This window comes from Odontesthes bonariensis, chromosome 20 (genome assembly GCF_027942865.1).
Source record: "Odontesthes bonariensis isolate fOdoBon6 chromosome 20, fOdoBon6.hap1, whole genome shotgun sequence".
Lineage (NCBI taxonomy): Eukaryota > Metazoa > Chordata > Actinopteri > Atheriniformes > Atherinopsidae > Odontesthes > Odontesthes bonariensis.
Genome location: NC_134525.1, coordinates 9,167,520 through 9,187,752, shown reverse-complemented (window position 1 = coordinate 9,187,752; position 20,233 = coordinate 9,167,520). Strand labels below are relative to the sequence as shown.

The 20,233-nt window shown below is 41.0% G+C and overlaps 1 protein-coding gene across 1 annotated transcript; it reads right to left on the bottom strand.

Annotated features, from left to right (window-relative positions):
- Positions 1 to 16,946: 16,946 nt before the first annotated feature.
- Positions 16,947 to 19,764, bottom strand: rbis (ribosomal biogenesis factor). The gene is made up of 4 exons (XM_075452546.1): positions 19,659 to 19,764; positions 17,650 to 17,765; positions 17,418 to 17,534; positions 16,947 to 17,321 (listed from the first exon to the last, which is right to left on the bottom strand). Exons 2-4 carry the CDS (start codon positions 17,758 to 17,760, stop codon positions 17,253 to 17,255), a joined length of 297 nt encoding a protein of 98 aa, XP_075308661.1. The 5' UTR covers positions 17,761 to 17,765; positions 19,659 to 19,764; the 3' UTR covers positions 16,947 to 17,252.
- Between the last annotated feature and the right edge of the window lie 469 nt (positions 19,765 to 20,233).

Sequence of the window (20,233 nt, the reverse complement as noted above, 5' to 3'; positions counted from 1 at the left end):
GTTGGAATAACTGCGCTATGTAACTTTGCTGGACCGGCTAGGGAGCTGAGCAGAAGTACTTCGACTTGCTTTCTGGCACACCTACCGCAAAAACAAATAGACCCCTCTCACGCTCCCAGGTATAAGGCTAAGCTAGCGCAACATTGTCAGTACGATCATCATGGCAAAGGCACCGAAGAAACAGAAGAAGACGTTGACTGATGATGCAAGGAAGAGAAAGAGAGAGACCGACAAAGCAAGAGACCGGACTAGAGTTGTTCTCGGAACAGCCTGTAGGGGAGCTCCATAATGGGCTTTTTGAGAAGTTACATAGTATTACTTTAACTTAAGATAAAAAGATTACTTTGTTGTCATGTAGTCATTGTCACATGAAATAACTCCTTCGCATTTGACCCACACATGTATGTGAACACACACAAGCACATGCACAGGGTCACACACTCATGGAGACAGATGCCATAGACACTTACACTTACATCTCAAACTTCCCGGTATAGGGTAGAAAAGTCTTGCACTCCAAAGAAATTTTTATGAGGTGCTGATCACTGTGCATCCAAATGTATTGGTCGAAGTTTCGGCCTTATCTTGGGGAATGCCTCAAGGCCGGAACGGGTATCAATAAATTTGGATGCATATGGAGCCAGAATGTCGAGTGCTTTTTTGTAATGTTTTAATTGCAATAATATTGAGATTCAGGTTAGCATCCAACAAGGTGTGTATGTGTGTGTGTGTGTGTGTGTGTGTGTGTGTGTGTGTGTGTGTGTGTGTGTGTGTGTGTGTGTGTACACGTGTGTGTGTGTGTGTGTGTGTGTGTGTAAGCATTCCTGTCCAATAACCACGGTTCAAAGACATTTATATTGGCCCACCATGAGTTGGACTTTACCTTTCGTTGACTTTATCCCGTGCGATATAAATGTTTCATTATGATTTTAGCCCATTATTTCTTGCATGTGTTGTATTTGGAGGTACAACTGTTTTGGTGTGTCGTGGGAATGGATGCAAATACGGTGCAGCTGAAGCTTGGGTAGGTCGGATGGGACACCTTTCATACTGGTTGTGACAGTTTCATCAATTGACACGAGAGTGTTAAATAATGCCTCTACATCCTCATTTTCTGTGACTTTTGCTCACTCTTGAATACATATTTTTATTTCATTTTTTTTAAAGGCCAACTTCCATCGTCATTTCATTAATACTGCTGTGTTCACCATTGTTATTGAATGCATTAGGCGTTTCCTATTTCCTAAAAATAGGAAAATACAAAAGAAATATTGCAAGCACATTCAGTCCATGACGCATTGTACTTGAAGTTGGACTGTAAATAGTCGTGAATGACTCCAGCAAACATTTCAGGAATAGTTGCAATAGTTGCAAAGTACCTTTTGTGTTGTTGTCTTGCACTACGATTCCAAGGATTACTCATTACAGCTGTCTTCATACAATCCTTACTCTGTCTCCTCTCCCTCCTGAAGCACTGAAATATTTCTGCCTGGTTACTGAAACGTATGATAACATCTCACTGATCTTTGTCCTCATTACGACTTCTGTCATCCGATAGCGAAAGGCTGCTTGGAAGTTTGGCATCATCTGCTTCTTAGAATAGAGATTCTAATCTGTGGGTTTTCTGAACAATACAATGCAAACCAACATGTATTTTGGACTTATTATCAGTATAAACAAAAGCTGCAAACCTGGTACACAGTCGTGATTAACTGTTGTAAGAAATCGATGGTGATAGATAAAGACTTTCTTTCTTTCCTTCCACATTCAGGGAGGTTTTCAGCTTTCTCATTCACATTCACATGCCGTATACCCACACCCATTGGTCCACAGCTGGGACCCACTGTGTTCATGGCATTTGTTCAGAGTTGAGAGAAAAAGCAAAAGATCGTCTGGGAGTTCAGCACTTTAACAACAAGTTTTGCACTGCAGTGGCACCGACCATAAAACTTTAATAGATTAAAGTAAACCTTGACTAAACAAGAACCAGAAGTTCTGCAGTGCAGCTGACAAAGATTGTTTGTCAGAAAAGTTTACTCTCAAATCAAACCATGAGGACTTAAACTGATGCTTTCCCTCTGTTTGAAAACACATCTTCATCCAGATGAGACATCTCATCTCATCCATAAACACCAAAATGATCATGTCTGCATTAATGACACGTCAAAAGAGAATAGCATTCTGAGCACACCTCGTCAGCCAAGTCTCCTTTAAGGAAAAGGTCGTTTGTGCAATGGCGAAATTGAACAACAAGACAAATTCTTTTGTGTGGGCATACAGTGTAGAAGAGCTGTTGTAATGCCATTGTTGTTATGGTTTCCAGCACATATTCATTGCACAAAGCAACAGTGAGCTTGTGCAAAGCAGGCTGAGACACCTAAAACCTCAGTTTGTTGGATACACTGAGAACGGAGTATATCTCCATATCTCTTGACTGAAATCTCCATTCGTCACGTCTTGAGCCCAAGCCGTTGAGAATATGAACTCCAACGCAGACTGGAAAGGATTCAAGGTAAATAGGTTTATCAATGGAGTGATGCTTAGTTGTAGATTTACCCAGACACGGGAGGATTTTCAGTGAGACATGAAGTCCGTAATGGAGGAGAGGATGCTGGCTGTGTCGGCTTGGGATCCGAGCTGGAGGTGAAGCGAGCAGGCAGGTCCCAGAGAAGCAGGGCGTAGGAGGAGCTGACGATGCAGGTAGATGCTGGAAGTACAAGGGCTGTCAAAGACACGAGGAGAACACTATGAATAAACAGAGTGAGCCGATTTGAACTCAGATCCGTAGAGACGGATCTGAAGTTCGACAGCCAGATTAAAGCTGTGGTGAAAGCAAGTTTCTTCCTTCTTTCTTTATGTAAAGCACATTGAGTTGCCTGTGGTATGAAATACGCTATATAAATAAAGATGCCTTCCCTTCCAGTTAAGGCAGTTAGCAAAAATAAAAAAATAATAAAAAAGCACCTCGAAGCAGTAATTCACGCCTTTGTGACCACACAGCTGCAATGCACTGTATATGGGGGTTAGTGGGTCCTGCATCGCACGTCTCCAACTTGTACAAAACGCAGCTGCACGTCTTTTAACTGGCACAAGAAAGTTTGAGCACATTTCACCGATTTTAGCCTCTCACTCCACTGGCTACCGCTCCATTTTAGAATTTATTTTAAAATTCTTTTATTTGCTTTTAAATCCCTAAATGGTCTTGCCCCAGTGTACCTCTCTGAACTTCTGCACCCCTACACATCCAGCCGATCCCTCAGGTCAGCTGACCAGCTGCTCCTGAGGGTTCCCAAAACTAGGCTGAAGCTCAGAGATGGATTAGATCAGAGATAAGTTGTTGTTTTTTTAAATCAGACTTCCTTGACAAAGTGTTGGCAACGTGTCACAAATGCATGCACGGTGAGCTTTTAGCAACTGAAGCATTTCAGTCCATTGAGTAAAAAAGCAAAAGCAAGGACTAATACACAACTGCAGAAACCTCCCAATTGAAGTAGAGCTTTTCAAATTGTTAGTTATTTGGCAGAGAGCTGTGTGCCCATTCTTCAGAGAGAGAAGCTTATCAACAAAATGGATTTTCAGGGTCATTTAATTACATTTTTAAGACTTAAAAGTGCATTTTGTAAGGAGATTTGTTTGGACATAAAAATTAATTCCAGCCTGACATCTCTCCGGTTCACTCACACACAAAGCCGTGTCATTATATGTTGTCTTCGCTTTGCCACAGCGGTTCTCAGTAATTAATTGCCTGAGTCGTCTTTTATAACAGTTTGTCAAAACACAGAACCAGACCACATATTTTAGCCTGAATACGGAACATTTTTGTGTGACATTAAAAATGTTTGACGGACAGAATAAAGTAACAGAAAGTTTTCACAACTTTTGTCTCAAACTCTACTTGAAATTGAATCATTTTTTTCTTCATCGATCTACGTATAATACTGCCAACTGACAGAGCAAAAACATGTTGTTGAAGTGTGTTTTTGCTGAAAATGGGGTGAAATATCTCTACATAAATATTCAGACCCTTTGCACTTGGTGAAAGCCCCTTTGGCAGCAATGAAATATTCAAGTCTTCTTGTGAATGATCCTACAAGCTTGGCACATCTGTCCTTTGGAGTACAGTTCTTAGAAAAAATACCCTGTAAAGCACAGGAATAATAAGCTTAAGGTATAAGCTTTACCCTCCATTGACAGGTTTCATGTTCTCCCTGTGCCTGAGTCTGTTTTCTCCAGGCACTCCACCTTCCCCCAGAGTCCAAAGCATGCATGTGAGGTTAAAGGAGATGTTTTTTTTTAACAGTTTGGTGAAAGTCTGCGTCCTTCGGAAGATATTTAGTTCACTCGAGATCCGCGTTTATCCATATAACGGGAGCTGATGTAACAGCTGACTTGTTTCATTCAATCAACTGAACTGTCTGCACTGAAGGTGTCAGATTGAAGTAGGTAGGCAGGACACTGATGTGGACTCCAGAGGTGAAAAAGCAAACTTGGTTTATTTTCAACTTAAAGGGATTATCCGGAGTAAAATGCACTTTAGATCAATTTACGGGATGTTGGGAGTACATACGTTGAGTTGACATCAAAATCATGTCATTCGGATGTGTTTTGAGAATTTCGATTTGACCGTTTTTAGCCAAAAGTCGTTAGCCTGGAAGTGACGGGGGCATATTGTATCGCCGCTACAAAACGCTATTTTTATACCTCTTCTACAGCTCCAAACAACATAACACTTACGTGGTAGTGAGTAGAGGGTCCCTAAAGCCAAACCGAAGTGTCCCGAGGTCTTCATGTGGTCGGATAGAGAGTCCAGAATGAATTTAATCAAGCCAGTACCTTTCCGGAAATGTTGCTGCTGCAGCTGCCGCTAAAGACCGTGGTGAAGTTGGTTTGATATTGGTTTGAAAAAAAAGACACCTTATTTCCTTATTGTGAATATCTGTCGAATATCCCCCCCTCCTCCTTTTGCTTCCAGTCCCTCGGCCGCAGACCGAGCCACGTTACCTGCAGGTGGGGCCTCCCTGCAACATGCCCAGGATCCCATTAAGAAAGCAACTGTGTGCGCTGTGTTCTCTCAAGTGTAAAGCCTATTTCGTCCCCTACCAGCCAGACAGCTTGCAGTGGCGAGACGCTCTGGTGGTTTGTTGCAGATGGAAAATAGAGCTGCAGAGGCTTGGCTTTGTTTGTTTGGGCAGTTAGTTGTGATCAAGATTCACTGTGTGGCATCAGTGGACTTTGTTGAGAATGAGGGCTTAGACCCAAGCTCTTAAATGTCCGACCTGAATGTTCTGAACAAATCCTAAATAAGACCTAAAATTGCTTTTTTTTTAAAGAGTTTAAATCAGTTTGGGAGGAATTTTTCAGACAGCAGTCTGTAAACTTCTGGGAGCTGAGGAGACCACTTCGGGAGAGGAATGTTGTCCCATACTTGGCTGAATTAGGATTCGTAGTTGCTCAACAGCTCTGGGTCCTGGGAGCACATGTTGCTCTAAAACCTGTATACACCTTTCAGCACTGATGGAGCCTTTCCAGATGTACAAGTTACCAATTCAGTAGGCACTAATGCACCCTCAGACCACCAGAGATGCAGGCTTTTAACATGAGGGCTATAGTCTGGTGGAGGATCTTGCGTCCGTGATTTCAAAATGGAACATTAAAAGTCTTGCTGAACCTCTGACTATCTTTACTTCTGAGAGACTCTGCCTCTCTCAGGTGCTCTTTTTATATCCAATCCTGTTATGAACCTGTTGCCAACTGACCTAATTAGTTGTAATATACAACTACTCCTATAATTGTTTCTTTTCAATACCCTTTACTTTTCTAGCTTTTTGTTGCGCCAAAATTTATTTTAACCCGTTAGCGGAACTGGCGGAAATGTCATTTTTCCGTTCCGCCACTAATTCGACTGCGACTGAAATCGAGACTCGTCAGACTAGGCAGCGTTTTTCCAGTCTTCTAGTGTCCAGTTCTGGTGAGCCTGTAGTCTCAGTTTCCTGTTGTTAGCTGACAGGAGCGGCACCCGGTGTGGTCTTCTGCTACTGTTACGTGCCTCTGTTATTGATCATTATATTTACACATGCACAAAAGCTGTTAAATAAAGACAATGCCGACTCGAAATTATGTTTCCCCCCATCGCCTTGGCGCCCCCTCTAGTGCAGCGCCGCATATAGTGCATACCTACTTTTTGCGCCACTGGCCAAATGGGATAAACAGTAAAAGAAGATTCCAGTTTGACAAAAGACTCCCTAGAATGGTGTTCATCAAGAGGAAGAATTAGAGCAACACTGCAAGTGTCTCATGAGGGGCTTCAGGTATCTTTGGCAACCAAACAATAATTTAGTAACTTATTTTCAACACGCCTCAATACATCCCTTATTCTGAAGTTCTCAAGCTGAGAATAAAAACTCTAGTTTCCAACCAGCACGGCCTCACAAGAAAACATGTAATAGGGTATATTCATCAACATGTCCAAAATGTAGTTGTGTTACAAGAAATGTGCAGAAACTCTGAGATGGCAACGTTTTATTTCTGCGGTGTAACACCACCTTCCACCCACTCTGAAACGTTTTTGAAAGCAAAAACACATTTGTCACAGCTTTATGTAATGCAAAATGTAGGCACAACTCAATGTCCAAAGAAAAATATAGGCATGGGACTTTTTTGGAGCCTGAAAACAACCTTTTAAACATTTTGAAACAGTTTCCTGTCATGCAAAATGCAGCTATGTAATTATCTAAAGGGTAGTCATGGGCATATAGTTTAGTGATTTAACAATTTTTGGGACGTTATTGTGAAACTGCTGCTTTTTGCACCGTACACAAAGTAGTTCATCATAGGTCCAATTAACTAAAAACAAAATGGAAGCACTTAAAAGTTCAAATCTACTCAGAGTTTGCTGATAAGAGGCCAAATCAGCAAATTGAAGAGTCTTTTTTTTTCCGGCAAAAGCACTTGCCAAGCACTTGAAGTGCATCTGCATAATGTTAAGAGTTTCCTCCTTTCCTCTTTCCTCCTTGACCTTGATGCAGGAACTTGTTCCGGAAATAGTTCTAATACACCAAATCTTTTTGATGTGTCTCTAAGAAACGGAGGCATGAATAAAAGTGATTTCAATCACAGCTACCACTCAGATACGTTTACAAACTCAGCCAGCAGTCCTCTTAATCAAGGCTTTTCAGACGTACCACAGGTCAGAGCTATAGAGTAAATACAGAGTTGCGACTAGGGGTGGGCGATATGTATCGTTTGCGAAATTATCGTGAATGTTGTTTTGACGATGAGTAATTTGCAATATCGAGATATAGGCAAAAAAAAAAAAAAAAAAAAACATTTTTTTTTTTTTTTTTTTTCAATCGCCAAAAAGTGCGGCGCCAGTGGTCCTCTGCCCTCACCACGGCGCCATGCCACGCCCTGCTTTGAACGCTCTAATTTTTTCAAAGTAAACGCTTCGACCCCGCGGGACACTCAGCTAAGAGCATCGAGGGGGCGCCGAGAGGCCGGGGCTGGGACAGACGGTAGCTCGCCTCGCGGCGGACCGTCAGCTCGATCCCGAGATCCAACAACGAGCTTTTTAACTGCAGCAACTTTAAGATACGCTATTGGAGCTGGAATTACCGCGGCTGCTGGCACCAGACTTGTCCTTCAATTGATCCCCGTTAAAAGATTTAAAGTGTCCTGTGTTGTTATTTTTCGTCACTACCTCCCCGAGTCGGGAGTGGGTAATTTGCGCGCCTGCTCCCTTCCTTGGATGTGGTAGCCGTTTCTCAGGCTCCCTCTCCGGAGGGAGAAGTAGCCTGAGAAACGGCTCGAGGTTATCAGTCACCAAAGCGGCCGGGGCACCCCGAGAGGCACCCCGCATGGGTTTTGGGTCTAATAAATGCACGCATCCCCGAAGGTCAGCGCTCGTTTTGCATGTATTAGCTCTAGAATTTCCACAGTTATCCAAGTAACGGTAGAGCGATCAAAGGAACCATAACTGATTTAATGAGCAATTCGCAGTTTCACTGTAGCCTACCGGCCGTGTGTGCTTAGACTTGCATGCTTGTGTTCATTTTATTGTGATCTTAACGCAAGTTTTAATTTTTTTTTTAAATATCGTCAAAATATCTTTATCGTGAAAATCCTAAAAAATATCGAGATATTTTTTTTTGCCCATATCGCCCACCCCTAGTTGCGACACGCTATGATGTCGCCGCTAGGGCTGTCACGTGGTTCATGTAAGCCTCAATAGTTCCAAACATCACAGCGCTGTCAGTCAGTTTGAACGGGTTTAGCGGAACGGAGCACAAAAACGACAACTTTGACATTTACGACGGAATTTTCAGTAAATATTGACCAATAATGTGCATTGATCACTTCACTGACGATGTATTTTATCAACGTTTTTCATTTTTGGAACGGCAGAGACACATTTTTCACCGTTTGCATGCTTGCAGGACACAGCTATACCTCGTCCTCCTTTATACTTCATCATGCCAGTGGTCCAGCTTACCTGCAGATCTTCATCCTTCAACAGAGCATGATATTACTGTCTGTTCCCAGATTTACTCCTGTTGTCCCAAACACTCCATCTGTAGAAGATATCATTCAGTCTGTCTGTTCTCTCTGGTGTCAGATGGAAAATGAGCTGAATGGCAAAGCTGAGCTGAATAAATTATTTTAAAGAAGCTTTAAATGACTTGGACGGATATATGTGGCTGCAGATGCTTTGACTGAATTCTTATTTTCTGTGAAAGACCTAATAATTCTATATTTCTCATGTGAACTGAATACATCTGTAATCCTGGTTATTGTGCTTCAAGTCAGAAAACTATTGTAAAATATGAATTAATTGATTCAAATATTAATCTAAAAACTTTTTTCTGATTAAAACCATATTAAATGACAAAATAAATGTGGAGTTCAATTCCATCCAGAGTCTGTGGTTGGAACCACAGACCAGAAGAGATGGGACAGAAGCCTTCAAACCTGCAGATCATCCTAGATAAGGTCAAGTTCTCCAGTGGAGGCATGAAGAAAGCAGTCGTGGGTACCATAGCAAACAATTAATACATTAAAACCGAGCTGGACAATAATATTTTGAGATCCAGGTATTTTGATCCAAATGTCTCCACCCTGTGTGGGAAAACTCCCTCTCATCTCCCTGTGTCCAGTACTTTTCCACTATAGGCCTCATCCCACCTGTTTGGACTCCCCCTGTAAGCATGTTGTGTTTTAACCCTTCACACCGTGGGATCAATGCTTGTTCCCTTCAAAAAGGAGTGTATCAACTCTGAATAAGCACAATGATCAAGATGACTTTACTGTCATGTAGTCATTGTCACACGAAATTTCTCCTCCGCATTGAACCCATCCAGGTTGGCAGCTGTTGAACACACACATGCAGACAGATGCCATGTACACTGGAGCGGTGGGCAGCCAATCACAGCGCCCGGGGAGCATGGGGGTACGGTGCCTTGCCTTGCACCTCGGCCGTTAGGTGGACTGCCACCCCTCCAGCTGTCAGTTCACCAATCTGTGAGCAGTGAGAGTGGGAATCAAACCGCCAACCTTCAGGACGACCCACTCTCACCACTGAGCCACGGCCGCAGAGGCATAAATAAGCATAAATATGTCCAGTAAAAGGTCATATTAAACCCTCAGCAATATCAAAGATACCTGATTTGTGCTTGAAAGAATGACTTTTGAAGAGAATTACCTTTTTATTGACACGTAAAACCTTCTCCATACATCATATTATATCATCAATAAAATATGATTCAAATTCATATAACTTTTGTTCATCTGTATCTTTTCATCCTGAACAACTGCACTGCCTGAAAGTATCAGTGTATTGTTCTCTCAGCTGTTAACAGCATTAATGTGTCATTCAGATCAGAACATGAAGATATGTTCCTTCACTAATCATCATTGCATTAATTTATGTTTTTAAATAGAATAAATTATTTAAAAAAAACTAAAGTAAACACTTGTTTGGATTCTGTTATCAAAATAAGAAACGGTTTTACGTGTCAATAAAAAGGTAATTCTCTTCAAAAGTCATTCTTCCAAGCACAAATCAGGTATTTTTGATATTGTTGAGGGTTTAGTATCACCTCTTACTGGACATATTTATGCTTATTTATGCCTCTGTGTGGCTCAGTGGTGAGAGTGGTGCATGGGTTTAATCTTTCCTTAGGAGTCACAGACTCTTCGCCATACAAGGAAATAAGAGAAAGGGTAAAAAAAAAGGTTGAAGCAGCCTACACCGATTCAAATGAGATTAATAAGATAACTTCAGGTTACAGTGAGACAAAGTCTGAAGGGCAAACTTTAATCAGAATTTAAATCTTGGCTGTAAAACTTGCTGGCAAAATGCCTTTAAAGAAATTAAATGGAGATTAAAAGCAACTGAGTCCATTTTTTACCCGAAGCTTTTTGGGTCGAATAAATATTGATATATTCCCTTTTCAGGAAGGATAATGAGGTTTTTAGTTCATAAGAGTTGCCCAATGGCCATCTTTTTTAAACAAAGACTAATGATTGAATTTGATTTAAATTCTGACCTTTCAAAAACCATAATTATATCCATTTTACATGCCGATAGAACTGTTGTATGTCCTTGACAGTACTGTGCAAAAGTCCGGAGTCATCCCTTATTTCTTTATACATTGCCAAGAAAATAAGAAACAGAAGCAACAATTTATAACATAACTGAGAATACAATGCAAAAACTGAGTTTGGACCATTCCAGTAAGCTTGGAAGTCCATATTTGGTTTGCTTTAACACAGCTTTGAACATTGCTCCTTCATCTCTAAAAGAGAATGTTACCTTTGTAAAGTGGAGGATAGAGATGCCTTAGACTCTGCCTTAGTCTTCAGGAATAGTTCTCCAGGCTTCTTGAAGGACATCCCAAAGCTCTTCTTTGGATGTGGGCTGCCTTTTGTTCTGTTCTCTGCCAACATGATCCCACACTGCTTCAATAATGTTGAGGTCCGGGCTCTGGGGAGGATTCATCCCTCCATCAAACCTGCTGCCACTGATTTTCAGCCCACTTCTTGTGTCCTTTGGCACAGCTCAGCCTTTTCTCCCTGTTTCCCTTCCTTAAGAACGGCTTCTTGACAGCCACCCTTCCATGGAGCCCATTTCTGATGAGGCTTGGGCCAACAGCAGATGGATCAGCTGAAGGTCCAGATGCATCTCTCAGCTCCTGTGTCAGGTCTTTGCTGACACAGGAGCTGAGAGATTTTCCTCTTTCTTCAGGACATCACTTTCAAATCCTGTTCACCTGATGTAGATAGTTTTTTAGGCCTGACACTTCTTCTTTTGTCCTCCACTTGTCCAGTTTCCTCATTTTTTTAAAGGATACACTGCACACCATGCTGAGATATGCCAAGTTTTCAGCTAACAGCTCTTTGGGAATCACCTTGTTGCTGCAGAAATCCTATTTTCTGTCTGTCAGACTGTGTTATCTTTGCTGTTTTTCAGAGATGCAACTAAAGAAATGGGAACAAATGATGTGTCTCTGTGACAGGCTGCTGGGAGCAAAGTGCCTAAAGATCCAATTTAAAATGGCTTCTTTGCTAAGTTGTCTGTTATGTGTGGACACAACACTGGTTCATCCCTTGAGTTAGGAGCCTTTTTTCTGCTTTAATGATTCATAGGTCAGAGTTAAGGGGCTTAACAAACAAACATAAAAATCACAAATGCTCACATGCAAGGACTAAACTGAAAATGTCCAAAGAAACACTCAAAAAGACCTTCGGAAAACCTGAAGAACTGTTGCAAGAAAATCCGGCTGCTTGGAAGGAAAATAGACCAAAATCAGAGATGACTTAAGGCTTCTTGTGTCATTTGGCACAGCTCAGCCTTTTCTCCCTGTTTCCCTTCCTTAAAAACGGCTTCTTGACAGCCACCCTTCCATGGAGCCCATTTCTGATGAGGCTTGGGCCAACAGCAGATGGATCAGCTGAAGGTCCAGATGCATCTCTCAGCTCCTTTGTCAGGTCTTTGCTGACACAGGAGCTGAGAGATTTTCCTCTTTCTTAAGGACATCACTTTCAGATCCTGTTCATCTGCTGTAGATAGTTTTTTAGGCCTGACACTTCTTCTTTTGTCCTCCACTTGTCCAGTTTCCTCAAATGTTTTCCTCAAAGGTCCAGATGCATCTCTCAGCTCCTGTTTCAGGTCTTTGCTGGATATCTATTTCCTATTAAAGACATCACTTTCAGGTACTGCTAATCTCCAGTTTGGTGTTTGGTGTCCTGTGCTTGTCCAGTTTTATCCAAAACATCTAAAGGACACAGAGTTGCCAAGTTTTCAGCTAACAGCTCTTTAGGAATCACCAAGTTGGTCCAAGAATACTATTTCAGTTCTGTCCAACTGTATCTGGGGCATTTTTTTGTAGATGTATCTGAAGTAAATGGGACAAGCAGTGTGACAGGCTGCCAAGGTTTACCACTTTAAAAGGTTATAAGAAAATCTGGCTGCTTGGAGGAAAGATATAAAGAAATGAAAGGTGGCTCAAGACTTTTGCAAAACATTGTCTGGCATTCATTTTTATTTTCAGAAAGTGGGGTTAGAAGAAGAAAGTGTGATGATAGCGCCTCCGGAACACTGATGTCTGATGTTGTGACTACCGCTGTGATTCCAAATGGCTGTGAAAAGCAAATCTCCATTGCAGACGACACACACAGTGTGTGCGTGCCTCACTCTCGCACAAACACAGGGATTCTTATTCCTCTCACAGGGAGAAGTGCGAACTCTTAAGTAACTCTTTTGCTTTTAGTCCTGTCAGAGGGGGGAAACCCCGCTGTAAGGCGCACTGCTCATACTCCTTCAGCTAATTCTTGGAGTTCAGCAAGCCCAACACTTCTATCTGTGTCCCAAAAGCACACACACTCACCCACTTTTTATCGTGCATGTTGATAAACCCACCCACAGCACCATCTTGTGGACATTTCCAACTCTGCTAGTTGTCTAAAAAGGCTCTTAATACACTCTATAAAACATAGCATCATCACATTTGCTCAAGCTGTGTTTTTATATATCGTTGAAGTTCTTTAAGTTTGAAAGTTGGATCAAAGGAATAACTTTTAATGCAGCAGAAATGTTAAGTAGATATGCATGTCTTGGAGCCACAAACACTCCTCGGCATGACAAACACATCCTAAAAATCCGGTGTGTGCGTGTGCTGGCATGATACCCATTTCCCTCGGGTGTGTGGTGGTGCAACCCCGCTGCCTGTGCTCCGGTGCAGCCATCTGGATCACAGTCGGAAGCACCAGCTCGCAGGCTGACACCTTAACACTGCATCTGCTACACTATCCTCGCCAATCATTTCCACCTTTTCCTCTGTATCGAAAATAAACGATTTTGCCCAAAAGGCGTCGATTGAACGGATTTCAACGTAAATTGGTTTCAAGGCCTTAAGAAACAATCTGACTCCTGCTGTTGCCCTTCAATCAGACTAGATTCTGTGGTGGGAATCATTGTTGCTAACCACGCATTAGCTTAAGAATACTCCTTAAACCATTTGCAACCACAGAAAGAAAAAACATAGGAGGAAAAGACAGATATTGTGCACTCTTTTCTGGGTAGGAGCTTAATTAAGGTGCCATCAAAATATCCTTTCCCAGGATTAATGGCTGCTGAGTTCTGTCCACAATTAACACAATATGTACAAAAAGTAGTTGGCCAACTTTTTCTTCCTTGGCACAAATACATATTTTCTGTGATTATTTCAAGTTTTCTCGTGAAACTGGGCTGGAATAACATGTGATTTCAGTCTTAAACATCACCAACAAGCTATCTCCTCAGCAGCAACTTAAAACCGCCATCTTCACCTTGAAAATATATCATCTCTTAGCTTATTTATGACAGCCCTGCCCAGCCCAACAATTGGTTTATTTACCAGCCCCACTCATGCTCGTCCAGATTTATTGACCAGCCATACTCTGTCAGAGGTCACCATGGAGACAAGCAATCAGCAGGGCACTGATGCACCCACGACCTCGATGATGTGAGGTTGTTCCAGCAGAATGCAGCAGCAGAATACTGATAACTGCCTGCTGCTCACAAGAGGAGCCACAGAAATCCATACTTCGTCTTCAGATGCTGTTCTGATGGAAATGACAGCTCAAAGCTCAGAAATACTTTGTGCAAAGCAGGAGTGGATGAAACATTGTAGACGGACCCAACAATGCAAAGCAATTCAAAACTAAAACACGCAAACACTTAAAAGAGGAAAAGAAAAATCACAATTTGAATTTATTGCAGGACATTTTTACACCACAAAATGAAGGCAAAGCTTATCTTGTTGAAGTGGGATATGCCAGTTCCTGAATTTGACGTGTTGGAAGCATGGGGGGAAAAAAAGTAGTAAATGTAAGGATTTGAGTGACTTTGACAAGAGCCAGACTGAGTAAACAGGAAGTCAAGCTGGGTGCTCCCAGCAGTTAGTCCCTACCTAAAGTGCACTGACAACAGGTACAGCACATGGGGGGGAAGAGTCCTTCAACTGGCCTGTTGCCTCATAAATCTTCTGATTAATGTCTTTTCTCTTCTTTTATATCACATGTATGGCAAAAATTAGTGTAAATTGTTTATTTGAGGAAAAGATGGCAGCAGAATGCATTGTGACATGAATAGACAACAACTGTATTCCCTGAAAAAGCCGCGTTTCTTGAAGTTTGCAGAAAACCTGGAAATTGTGGAAGCATGAAATGTCACATCTCAGTAGCTCCACCTCCCACAGAAGGGTGACTGTGTAAAATATAAGATGAAATAAGAAAAGATAGAGTTTGCTGATCCAGCGACGGGTAAATTTGCAGTATTTGGGAGGAACCGCTTGGAAGAGCTTACATTTCAACACAGAGTTTGTCTGTAAAAAGAAAGAGCAGCACCTACGTTGCCTGAGAAATCAAGTGTGTATCTATGATGGAACTGTTCTTCAAATACTTCTTTAAATATTAAATACTACTGACTGAATCGACTAGTCATGAAAAAGAAAACAACATTTTTCTGTTCTAAGGATTTATGGCTCAGGACATCATTTGAATAAAAAAAAATCATCTTGTTCTTACAATAACCTAAATAAGATGAACAGCACATCACACTGTACCATTATTGACCAAAAATCTAGTCAAAATGTAGAAGCAGTGTGCGAAGTGCACACTATGATTTGACAGTCTGTAGAACTACCACTTGAAGTAATCATTTTATTTATGACGTTATTAGTCTCTCACATTGTTGTGGGGGGCGTTGCTTCAGCTCATTGAGCTTTGCAGCATTGGTTCCTGCACAGCTCTCTAAGGTCCCACCACAGCATCTCAGTCAGGCTGAGGTCTGGACTCTGACTGGACCACTGAAACACCTCGATTCTTTTCTTTTTCACACATTCTGCTGTAGATCTGCTGCTGTGTTTGGGATCTTTGTCCTGTTGATGAGCCAGTTTCAGCCCAGCTTTAGCTGTCGGACAGACGGCCTCACATCTGACTCTAGAACACTTTGGTATCCAGAGGAGTTCATGGTGGACTCAATGGCTGCAAGGTGCCCAGGTCCTGTGGCTGCAGAACCAGCCCAGATCATCATCCCTCCACCACCGTGCTTGACAGCTGGTATGAGGTGTTTGTGCTGATATGCTGTGTTTGGTTTCCTCCAAACGTGCTGCTGTGCATTATGAGCAAACATCTCCACTTTGGTCTGCTCTGTCCAAAGGACATTGTTCCAGAAGTCTTGTGGTTTGTTCAGATGCAGCTTTGCAAACCTAAGCTGAGCTGCCATGTTCTTATTAGAGAGAAGAGGCTTTCTCCTGCAGCCCTTCCAAACAAGCCATACTTGAGTCATCAGTCTTTTTCTAACTGTGCTGTCATGAACTGTAACCTTTAACATGCTAACTGAGGCCTGCAGTCGTTTTTACACTTTCTCTGCGCATAGCAGGATCTGACCTTGGGATGATGGACTTGAAATTGTTTTGAAATGACCTCATAACCCTTAGTCATTGCTGATGTCTTTTCCCTCTGGCATTGTGTTAACACACACCAACAGACTGCCAAAACATGCTTTTATTGAGGTGCTCAAACTTGCTGATGATCCTTTAATCAAACAGCACCTGGATGATGCGCTCTTAACCCCTATGGATGCAGTAAAGGTGGACTTTTTGTTTTCCTCTTTAACACGCTACATTTTAGCTTACTTTATTTCCCCCCAGTAAATAATGACATATGTCATTCATCTTATATGTATGTCATATTTCTTTTTCACTACTGTGAATCTCCAGAATCCAACTGGTTTTAAACATAAATTACAACGTAAACAGCAGCATCTGTTGACAAAAAAAAGCCTTAATTCTCCTCTGGACCCTGAATTGCAATATTCTGCCATCAGACTAAAACTTTTTTAGACTACCAAAGATAAGGGAGTAATCATTCTCACTAAAATCTGTTCAGGGTTATGTGCCGTCTATTTATTTTATTTATTCATGCAAAGAAATGTTCAAAAATGCTCTAGAGAACCTGACAAAGAGTTCAAGGTGTTGACGAGGCCTCCAAATTCCCAAGATTTTAATTTGACTGAGAATGTGAGGGGGTGTTTCTTTCTGGTTTTGTCGGGCACCTGTGACTACCACCAACTGCAGCGATTTATCATTTAAATGATCTAAATTCATGTTTACATTATCATTACACGTTAATCCCGCTTTGACTAAAACTCTGATACAATCCCGTCCTCCGTGACTTCATTTGTGATAAATCAGAGGCACCAAGAACATAGAAAAAAAAAAAGGTGGTTAAAACCTTGAACGAAAACAGAGGGTGCATTGAGGTGGTTTTACAGCCGTTTTTAAACCGTTTGCTGCACATTCAGCAGAACAAGTTACTTCTTTCAACTTTTATAAAGTGAACCACTCATCACAGTTCAGTTCTAGCTTAAATAAGAGGCCTTGTTGGACTTGAACACATCGCTTCACGTATTGTCTTCCATTTTCTCACATTTTATTAGCAATCATAAAGGAACATGACAATTAATTATTAGTTGAAGCCCAAAGACATATTTACATGCAGAAGCATTCATCAACATATTAAAGGCGTATCCCTCCTGAAAACAATCCGCAGATCGTGAGCCTTTTAGTTTTCTTTGCAGTGAAAAGACAAACAGATTTTGTTCAATACAAGGTTTTACCATCACGTGATTACTGCAGCTTCTGACGCCTGCAGGAAATAAAGTCCACTGGAAGTAAACTGAGTCAGTCAGTGTTCATGAGTCGGCCTTTGATCCATCAAAGCTGAGAGAAAAGTTGAGCAGCGTTGTCAACATTCACCGATTCCTTCGGTTGCTCTCGAACGACCTAAAAATCCAGCAGACGTGTGTCACTAATTGCATTAAAAAGTTCAAATGTTGAATGCCAAACAGGGTGTTAAGTTTTCAGGGTTTCCTCTTCTACCTTTGCTTGTTTCTTCGGTTCAGGAGCAACAGACTTGGAAACGCTCGTCACATCCCTCTGGACCTCTGTGAACATTTTATTTAGGCTCTCCACCTTCTCATTTTTCACAGCATTGATCTGCAAAGCACAAATTACGCTAAAGCGGGTGCAACAGACACTGCACACGGTAGTGGAGTGGATGCATTATGCATGCGCATAATTTAGGGGGGAAAAGAAACGAGAGAGATCTTACATGTTTGAGGGTTGTTGTGACGGCTTTCGATTTGTTCTTGACCTTCAAACGCTTGTTTGCCACTTGAAAGACGTTATTCGGTTTTTTCCCTTTCTGCTTGTTCTTGGCCATGTTACCTGAGGAGAGAACGCTAATGAGCATGTATTTTCATGAAAACGTTTCATTTCCATACCGTGCAGCTTGTTCTTCCACCTTTGCCCCTGTTTTCATATTGATCAAACAGCCTAGGCTTGGAAATACAAACACAGCTATTTGTTTCAGATTCTTTACACGGCTTTGACACTCTAACCGCCTGATTAGCTTCACCTCCCTTTATTGCCGAAAGCTCACCGACTAATCCATCAATCTACATCTTCAGATGACCTTTTTGGTTGTTTTTGTGACACAAAAACAATGCAAACCCTCCTGGAGGTAAAAGGAAAAACAGAGAGAAGCTAACTTTTTCTAAATTATAGATGCAGGCTCACAGCAAAGAGAAAGAATTACGAGAGAACTCTGAGAAAAAACTGTGCATCCCATGGAGAATATGGGCAGTCAAAGACAGCTTTTTGTATATGAACAAGAAAAATCTGAATTTTATGCTCTGCTTTAGGTTTATTTACACTGTGCAATACTACATTATGCACAGATATCATTCAGAAGTGATAGGGGAATAAAAGCAGTAGAATTAGAAATGACTGTTTTTAAACAGAATTTATGGGAGAAGTTAAAGTAAAATACAAAAGCCTTTAAAAAGTGGACCTCACTTCATTTTACAATTTTAACAAAAGAGATCTCTTCAAAATTAGATGGATCAATCATTTACAGATGCTCAAGTTCTCCGCCGAGTTTCACTAAATACAGTTGTTTGTGTATAAATCTGCAAACAAACAGACGCCAGCATATTGACTCAAAGTGAGGATCTAACAGGTTTGTACTCAACAACCATTTCTGACTTTAAACTCTGTATTTTACTGGAAAGCGATGCAAACATCTTAGAATTGGAGTAACTATCATCATGATGAGGAGAGCATTACAGCAGTCCACCCAACAAAGAAATACAAGCATGAGTTTTCTGTTGAAATTACTTGGATGCAAAGCTTCTCATTGTGGCTGTAATCATAAGATACCAAAACTTTCATTTTGAAAGATCAAAAATGGATGTACGTCTTAACATTTGTTCAGGCCTGTTGTTTCTGCTACAAACAGCTACAACTGAGCGGAACAGCCCGTGAGAGTGGCTGTCCGGGTCATTTTAGATCCTTTATGGGGAATTTGTGGTTTGGCCAATTTTCTTTCTCACCTGCCAAAGTCTATAACTCTGAATGGAAATTATAATATGTGAGTTTATTTTTTCAACTCTCTCAATTTAACATTTGGTGAAACAGCACTCATTCTTTGTTATAGACTTTACAGCCAATTTTTCTTATATATAAAAATATATGCAAATATGTCTTTCTGATACTTTTCTTAATTAGTTTGCCTGTTATACTGATAGTTTTGTCGTTCTGTGGTTGTTTTTAGTCATCTCAAAGTACTTTTGGTGTACATTTCAAGGTTTTTTTTTTTTGCTTGACTGACAACAGAAGTAAACAGCTGCATCAAAATTAGATTATAAACCAAAGACCCCCACAACTCTGGATTACGGGGTTTGTGCCAAGCAGGTCCATTAGATTCTCCTAAAACAGTTACACTAACTGGTTGGACTTTAATAAAAAATAAAAGAAACGGATGAAAATAAAAAGAAGTGACAACCTGGCGTTTGAGAACACCTTCTAGAGTGAGTGGGATTTATTTGATCTACTCGACTTATATACTGTAACAAGACGTGTTACCTTTATTAATTCACGTAACCCAATCATGAAACGTAATGCCGCAAAAACGTGTAGATTAGCCTACATGTTGTTTACACTTGTCAATCTAGCGTTAATCTGGCGTTAACAGTTGTCCACATCACTGCGCATGTGGGTGTATCCGCGAGCTGTTTCTTAATATTGAAATAATAATAAGATAATAACAAGTATTCATACCTTATTTCCGAAGTGGTGTTGATGAGCTCATGTGGTGCTGACAATGTCCCTCTGCTATGACGTCATTCACGTGCGACGGCCGTTCGGTTACGCCCACCTGAATGTCAGGTCTTCGAAATAAAATTAAATATTTGGTTTACGTTTGTCACCATCCTCTGTTTTTTTTTAAAGAGATGATTGTAAATGTTAAAAAAAAAAATTTAATTAATGCAAAACATTTGTGTCATTTTCATTTGATCTATAATCGGAGTTAATTTACATATTTCAGTGTCGGTCACTTGTTTTGTGAGAAAATTATCTTTATCAGTTTTATAAGAAGGTCACCGAGTGCTCCTGACTCTAATTTGTACATAAGGAAAGCTACTCTTAAACAGTTCATGTATATGATATTACATGATTGCTGTTTGATTGTTTGCTGTTGCACAATTTGGGTTCTGATCATCAAGCTGCTTCGCTCCTCAAAGCCCCACAGAAAGGGTCATTTACCTTGTAGTTTTGTTCCAGAACAGCAGATGGCACCAGTACACCATCACGGCTGCATTTGTAACATTCTGGTTGATTTTCTGCCAAAACTG